Source organism: Vidua macroura, chromosome 1 (assembly GCF_024509145.1).
Source record: "Vidua macroura isolate BioBank_ID:100142 chromosome 1, ASM2450914v1, whole genome shotgun sequence".
Classification (NCBI taxonomy): domain Eukaryota; kingdom Metazoa; phylum Chordata; class Aves; order Passeriformes; family Viduidae; genus Vidua; species Vidua macroura.
The window spans coordinates 130,626,230-130,634,365 of record NC_071571.1 but is presented as its reverse complement, the minus strand read 5'-3'; the positions used below and the strand labels follow the sequence as shown (position 1 = coordinate 130,634,365).

The 8,136-nt window shown below is 40.7% G+C and overlaps 1 protein-coding gene across 2 annotated transcripts in view; it reads left to right on the top strand.

Moving 5' to 3' along the window:
- Nucleotides 1-167: 167 nt before the first annotated feature.
- RAD54B (RAD54 homolog B) overlaps nt 168-8,136 on the top strand; it is a 62,454-nt gene continuing 54,485 nt past the window's right edge. Inside the window, exons 1-3 of one of the 2 annotated variants that reach the window (XM_053981553.1) lie at nt 168-222; nt 3,173-3,326; nt 3,982-4,153. In XM_053981553.1, coding sequence (XP_053837528.1) covers nt 3,189-3,326; nt 3,982-4,153 — 310 coding nt within the window. In that variant the 5' untranslated portion in view covers nt 168-222; nt 3,173-3,188. Of the gene's footprint in view, nt 223-704; nt 774-3,172; nt 3,327-3,981; nt 4,154-8,136 lie in introns of those variants that run through there. The other variant, XM_053981545.1, reaches the window with a different exon arrangement.

Here is an 8,136-nt window from a genome sequence, read left to right as displayed (position 1 = left end):
GGCACAGACGCCGCAGGCCGACACCGCGCATGCGCACGGCAGAGCCTCCCGGGGGCGGAAGCGTCTCCCCAGGGTCCCGTCCCGCGGCACGGCCCGCGCGCACGCGCGCCCGGCGGGAGGGGAAGGCTGCGCAGGGCGCAGGCGCGGTGCGGCCGGTAGGGCTGCCGGGAGAGCGCGGCGGGACAATTGAGCGCGGAGGCGGGACCGGCGGCGGGAGCGCAGGTACGGGAGCCACGGGCGCGGGGGCCTGGTGGAAGCGACTCTGGGAAAGACCCTACAAATGATCTGGCTCCAAGCCCCCTGCCGTGGGCAGGGACATCTTTCACTAGATCAGGTTGCTCAGAGCTTCATTCAGCCTGGCCTTGAGCGTTGGGGCATCCACAAGTTCTCTGGGCAACCTGTTCCAGTGCCTCACCATCGTCAGAGTGAAGAAGTTCTGCCTTACATCTAATCTAACCCCGCTACCTCAGATTGAAGCCATCCCCCCCTTGTCCTATCGCTACATGCTCTTGTAAAAATTCCTTACAGCTACTTCTGATCTGAAGCGATTTTTCAGTAATGTTGATGTTCAAGGCGATGCACTTGCTGCCTGCAATTTAATTGAGTAAAAGCTGATGCTGTGTCATGTCTCTGCATCTGTGCCGGCAGTGCCTCTTCAAGCACTCCGGGAGCAGCTTGTCAAGTTTGGGCCGACATGGGCATTGTGGCTGCCTTTAGCACAGCTCCGTGCACACCGTGTTGAGCTGGATGTGTAAAATCTTGAAACGTTCTTTGTATGTATATTTAATTTTCAGTGCAGCTACTAATGTACCCTTAAGGACGAAAGTGCAACCGAATGCAATGCCTGACAAACCAGACGCACCCATGAGACGGTTTGGGCTGTGGTTTTGTGGTGCGCTGGGTTTGGTCAGGCATGGTTGCTAATAAAAGCTAGGAGCAGTGCTTTTTGCATTGCTTGCAGCTGTTTCCCTGCAGCCAGACCTAACAGTAAGGCAGGGCAAGGTTCCCTGGTGTACTAGTGCTGTCTCTGAGGAAAGGGCATATTTGCATATTCTTTCATTTAGTTGTAGTCTGGAGCTGTTCCTTGCCTTGCTACACTCACTCTGATCTTATCTGAAAAGCCTGGCATCAGTGGTTTGTTGTACATCCCTGATGTTCTATTCCTATTAGGTAAAGTAGTGTAAAGGGACAAAATGTAAACATTTTGGTTACTATTTTTTTAATATATAAAAAATTCATTATATTTTATGAAAGCTTGTATTTTAAAAAACAAAGATGTATTTCTGAATGCAATATTTAATTTTAAAACCCACAAACCTCTGCATAAGAGTCTTTGTACTTGCAAGTAGGTAATATGGCAACAGTGAAGTTACTGAGTTATCAAGGATAGTGTCTTCAAATGTCTTAGTAATTTTCACATCTCCTAATGAGTTTTTTTTTATGATTTTAGACCAAATGACAGTGCAATGGCCAAATGGATTTGGGAACCAGAGTGCTTTAATCATGGATATGTGCAATTTATGAATTGTGCAGCTTCTCTGTCCCACAGAACCTCAAGTGCAGTGGGCAGGGTTAGTGTAGCACTGCAGCCATGCTATGCACAGTCCTCATGTGGGGCCCTCGGGTGTCCTGTGTTGTCTTCCCAGGCATCACTGTGTAGTGTAGGTTTGGGTAGAGAACTTGTTCAGATTCCCGTGGCACCTGAAGCTGGCTGTGCTGAGCAGTGGTACTTGCAGTCTGCTCTGCCTGAAGGTTCTTGACACCTTTGCACTGTTCACAGTGGCTTTTCACACTACAGATACTCCTGTTATAATAACCAAGCTACTCCCTTATTGCATAGGGTTAACTAAAACTCATTTGCTATCACTGTTGTCAGGTAAGCCTAACTTAAGTGAACTGCTGCAGACACAGAGGCTTCTTTCCTTGTACTTTTGATAACAGCCACAGTGAAAGTGACAACAGTTGAGGCCATTTTGCCCCATCATATATATGCTAGTTATGCAGATATGCATACTCTGGTATGCAACTACTCCTGCTACCAGTCTCTGCATGTTTGCAAAGTGTTTTGGCAGTGCTCTGTCACTACTTCAGTGCAAACCTTGGAAGGAATGGTGGTTGTGCCCCAGGAAGCCACTGGAGTGCAGAGTAGCACCAAAAAAGGTGCAGAAACACACTTGCAGCAGGATGCAAATATGCTTTTGAGATGGTGCAGAAGTTTGATTCTGCAATCTGTATTATGGTTTATTTTTAACCTAGTAGTTGAGGGGATCATTTAAAATAAACATGTGTAAACAGAGAATTAAACCTGTAAGTATAGTGTTAGTTGTGCTTGCCTTCTTCATTTTGACTGATGTGTCATTCTATTGGAGTTTTCTTCTTTTGTTTGATTTCTGTCTTCTACTTTGAAGCACTAAGATTATAACTTGTTTTTCTATTGGTTGCAAAGTAAACTTTGTCATATTAACATTGGCATATGTTTAGTTTTGCCCTAAGGTTGCTCAGGGGAATAATGGTCTTATATTTTGAGGGAAAATCTGTAATACATTCCTTCCACTGTTCAAGTGGACATAACATGAAGCAACAATATTCACTGTAATTCAGTGATAATTTTCTGCTGAATGTTAATCTTATTGTGGTGAACCTGAATGACCAATATAATTGACTGTTTAATGCAAAATGCTGGTCCCAGGTATGAGACATACCTTCAAGATTCATTGTTCATTGTGCATTAATTCATTGTTCACTGTGCACTAATAATGGGCTTTTCAAAATTATGTTTCCAGTGTATAGAATAGTAAGTTTTGCTTAAAATTATATTTCTTTTTACAAACTGGTGTAAATTTGCTTAGTAGCCCTACACTGTGCATCTCTAGAGCATTTATTCCTATTAGGAACTGCATTAGTGGCTTTTTAAATGAAAATCGAGATGTTCAGCTGCAGAATTTGCTGTAGTTGATCTTTCTTAGTACTTAAACAAAGCATTGTAATGATACTACTTTTTCTTAAATGTTATTATGCTTGTGAATCAATATTGTTATTTGAAGATCTTGTATGCTCTTTTATCTTTTGAAATAGTGCTTTTATTGTCATCTATGGATATATTTTTATATTTAAAGCCTATCCTGACTACAGTTGTCTTTATCTGCTTCCTTCCTTCCTGTCCACCCTGCAGAGCAGTACAGCTGAATATGAGGCGATCTGCAGCTCCCAGTCAAGTCCTAGGAAATGCTGGCAAAAAGCCAAGGTTTATACCACCAGGAAAATGTACTGCTGTTTGTCTCAAGAATGAAGCTAAGGAAATGGACCAAGAAATTAAGCTAAAGGAGGTAAACTGAACAGTGCACTAAAAGTATTTTGTACAGTACTGTGATTAAAAGATAACATCTGAGCTCACCACAAATGATCTCTGTTTAAATAATCTATTCAGAACAAATTTTGACAGCTTTGCTGTCAGTACCTTTGACCTTGCTGCTCAGGTTAGGCTTCTCTCACTGTGGAGTGGTTGCAGAAAAATGTTTTTTAAATAAATAAAATTAATCAGTATTGAGCCCAAATGCAATTCTCAAGTGTAAATGAGGTGGGGATTGCATCTTGGCATGGGCTTTATTGGATTTTTTTTTGTAAAAGCAGTTAAAAAGCAAGGATACTTGTTGTAAAGTCTCAGTATGCTGAGTTGCAGTTCTGTTGCAGAGGGACTTTCTCTGAAATCTTTAATATTGACACAGAAAAGCAGCACGATTTTTATTTATCTACAGAAGACTCGTATTAAACTAATTTCATAAACTATTCACACAAGTGTTTGGTATTGTGTGCAGACACATGTTGTGATGCATATAGTTTTGCAGAGATGTATATATTTATGTAACAATTTGATAATGACAATTAATATGTCTTGAAATCCCTTCTTGTTGCTCTTTTTTTTTTTATTTCTCTCCACCTGCATGCAGGAAATACTATTGTGAACTTATTTCTCTTTTGCAGATAGATGAGAAAGAGGGAGGTGCTTCATTGCTATCTAAAATAAATATCCAGAATCAAAATGAAAATTTTACACAGTCTATGGAGTCAACTGGAAAAATAAAGACAAAAGCATGTTTCAGCATTGACAAGTGTAGCAAGGCAGAAAAGAAAACGCTAACTGTGCCCAAAGCTGGTAAGATGCTCTTTCTTTTTTACTACCATGTATCATAAGAGAATTTTAAAGCTTATGAATTATAGACTGCATATACTAAACTTTTGTGAAGTACTATTATAAGCATTGTGCAGTGGTGGCGTTTTTCGGTGTTATACTGGATAGAGTGAAAGAAATAAGTGTTAAACAAATTTTTTAATAAAAAAAGAAAGGACCAAGATGTTTTGGAAGCCAGTTGGTAGTATTGCTATTCAGGTTTGTGTCTTCCAGAAGAGCCTTATAGTCAACTCACTCTAATCTACACTTGGTAAAATACAAGAATTGTAATACCTTAAATAGTGGGAAAGTGTTGTAATTTGGAGACCTTGCTGACCTCATGCAGAGAAAGCTAACCATTCTGAGTGGATTCAGGTTTTTTTTCAGAATTCATGAGGTTTTCTTTTCTTCAGTGTCTCCAGTGGGCACTTAAGGTTTAAGCCAACTTTAGCCACAGAGCAGAACTGGCTTTGCTCATTTGTGGGTGTGCACTTCATCAGCTGTGCGCCCAAGTGTATTTGGACGGACCTGAACAACATTGTGGCGTTGAGTGTCTTAATTTCCCAGCCCTGGTGTGCCCTCACCCCAGATGCAGCACAGTTCTGTGCTGTGTGAATGCAAGTGTATGACCTCAGGAGCCGAGTACATATTGAAAGCCTGGCACTCGAACTGTGTTACTAACATTGATGGATGAAAATCGCTCCTTTTGGAGCCAGCTCAGGCATTTTAAACACCTGTCTTACTGTTATTTCACTGTTGTTTCTTTGTAATTAATTACATTGACAATGATGGTTTAAGGTTCATTTAATTAATAATAGTTTGTGTAGCGAGTGAAGTTTTAAAAGAACATTTCAGGGCCTCTTATTACTTTGAATTATTGGAAGGCTTTAACAGTTGCATTTAATTTTGTTTGTTATAAGACCTCTTAAATCCTGAAGCCTCATTGAAACAAAACTGACATAGCTCTGTGTCCCAAGGTCCAGCCAATAGCGAGGCAAATTCCCAGAAGGGAATTGTTCCCAATAGGCACACATATGTCCTATATACACATACACATGACTGGTCACATAGGCCAACGTGGATATGGAATACAGCACTCAGGCAAGCACAAGCAGTGCCCATGGACACATCCCTTCCTTTCTCTTCCCTTCTCTGGGGTGGCTTGGGGTGAAAGCCTGTTTGTGGAAAAACAAATGAATGCACATGTATTTATATGTAAATACACATGCACACAGAGAATTTAGATCCCTCCAGTAACTGACCTTACGCACTCAGTCTGTTCAGTAGCTGTCTCCTTGATTTGTTGGACACCCCAGCTGTGGGCACATGGGCTCACAGCTCCCAGTCCAGTTCCTGGTATGCAGACCTGCACTGCCACGGGTACAAGAACACTGTGGGTCCTGCCAGTAACTTGTCTTAGCCACTTGGTCTACTTAGTGGTGGGCCCCTGGATTCAGTGATCTCCCAGTTGCCTTGTGCCCAAGACGTGCACACGTACAAACGTTTCTGGCTGGTAGCTGAACTTACCAGGAGCCAACCCCCAAGGTGTCCTGGTCTCTTGAGTAACTTGCATGGACTTTTTGGTCCCTTCAGTAGTCAAGTCTCAGACCCTCTAGTCTCTCCAATATCTGGCCCAGACTCATCGCTGCACCAGTATTTGGCTTCCAAGCCTCTTATCCTACTTGCCAGCTAGTCCACGTTGGTGTTTGTTAGGAATCTCACACAATATATCCAGGCAGTCTGCTTGGTCTCTGGCCTCTCTGCTTGCTGACATATCAGGTACCTGAGCTCTCTAACCCGTCCAACTCCAACTTTCACCTGGGAAAATATTTAGAAATGTAGTTTAGTAGGAAGATGGGACTGGGTCTGGCATTAGGATGTAGTGCCTTGCTGAGGAAGCTTACTGACCTTCATCTGTTTAAAAGTGGCTACCTTTTTCCTTTTATTGTTATGTGTTTGTTCCTGCCTGAACTATCTTTGTCTGTCCCTTTCGCATGTCTTTGTAGTTTTTGATTCTTTTTTTCTCATCAACGCCCTTTCTAGCATCTGGAGATTGTACAAGTTCCAGGCCCTGGTAGACAGCAACCCCCTCCATTCTGTAAGGTGCTTTGGAGAGCCTTTGCCATTGACTCTTCTTTCTGTATTTCAGTCCCAAAAAATGGGAACGCGATAGCCCTGATAGGATGCTGCTACTGGCTACTGGCATGGTATGTGACCCAGAGTGTATGCACTCTGTTTGGCAGAACTAATGTGGGGAAATTCAGCTTCCTTGTATGTCTTTAAGTCTTGTGGCTTTCATGTTTATCTGCTGCATGCTGAAACTTCCAGTTGATGCCTAGACTTCAAGAAAATTTTCAGTGTCTATGGGGCATAAATAGAGGGGTCATGCTTCCCTATAGGTACAGCTGCAAAAATTTGTATCTATTTGTAACCATTATACCTAGTTCTGTTTAGCAGTGCACTTAAAAGATAAATAGCAAATTTAATTCCAAAATAATACGGGAAATCAGCAGTCAATCCAGCAAAAAATCTTATGACGTGGAAAAGGTACTAAATGTCTTTACCATATCATGAATTCTGGGTGCAGAATTCTGGTATGGGTCCTCTGTGATGACTTTAGAAAAATAACCAAAATGTTGTGGAGTGAAACTGGGTGAGCTGCTTCTGTTGATGTGCTGTTGCCTTTCTGAAGAAGGCATTTTGTGCCAAAGCCCTTTCTATGCATGCAGAATGAGGCTAACCCTGCAAGCCTTTGAAAAGCTGTCATGAAATGTGGTATAAAAGAAGGATGTCTAATGTCAATATTAGTTATTGTCTTCAGGTTCACTGGTGATGAGAGCACTGTAGTGAGAAAACAAACCTGTATTGAGTCTTCCTTAAATCTTAAGTAATTTTTTAATAACTCAGATTTCCCAAGAGAGTTTCTACCCTTTATGTCACTTTTGTCTGCTATTCATTACAGCTAATGTAGAGATTACATTGATTATGTAAATCATAACCTTCTTTGTAGTGTGAAGCTAAATTGTTTTGTCAAAGCTGGCTTTGGTATGAAATTCAGAAGTAATGGAAACCAGTTGTAAAAGCCAGAGTCAGTTGGGGTTTTTTATTATCATTAATATTGTAATGGGATTATATTTGACTGTCAGTCTCTGGAGCCTCATACTTCTCTGTTGAAGAGGCATTAAAATAATTTTAAGATTGAAAAAGTCTATGTGTATGCATTATTTTGGTCTCCATATCATTTAATGCAGATGATAAACAATTTGATAGTTACATATCACACTCAAAGCTGCTGTGTTTGGGTTTCCAGTGCAGCAGTGGAATGTGTAAATAAATACTCTAGGTTCCACTGAAATTCTTTTGAAACACCTGTGAACCATTGGACAACTGCACTGTTCATAGGCCTAATCTTTCTGAAACCCAGCCCTGAAAATGCTGTGCATTCTTTAAAAAAAAAAAAAACAAAAAACCAAACCAACAAAACTCAGTGATCTGACACATGGTGTCCATTTTTTGGAGCAGACAAGTAAGGATTTTATTAGACGGAATCAAAATTATAGCATATCAATCTTAAAAAATATTTGTTTTTCTAAGCATCTTTAAAAAAAAATCTTTTAACTAAAATGTCATTAATGAAAGTGAAGTGTAAGGGACTCTGAAATTCAGTGAGATGAGGTATTTCCAGAGACATTTAATAAATTTGTAGCAACAGCTGAATGAAACCTAGGTATGTGTTGTAATTTTAGGAGTGTTTGAACTGTAAGATTGTGAACATGTTCCTTGGGCAGCTTACAATTTGTGATTGTAAGTTCTGAATACTGGAAAATAATGTTACATGTTTCTTTGTAGGAAAATGAACCTTCTTTTTAAAAGGAATGAACATGGCAATCTCTTTGGTACCTTTGTTTTGTATTCAGAATATAATTCTTGTTCACACAATGCATCTTTGGGAGGGAGGTGATTTATTT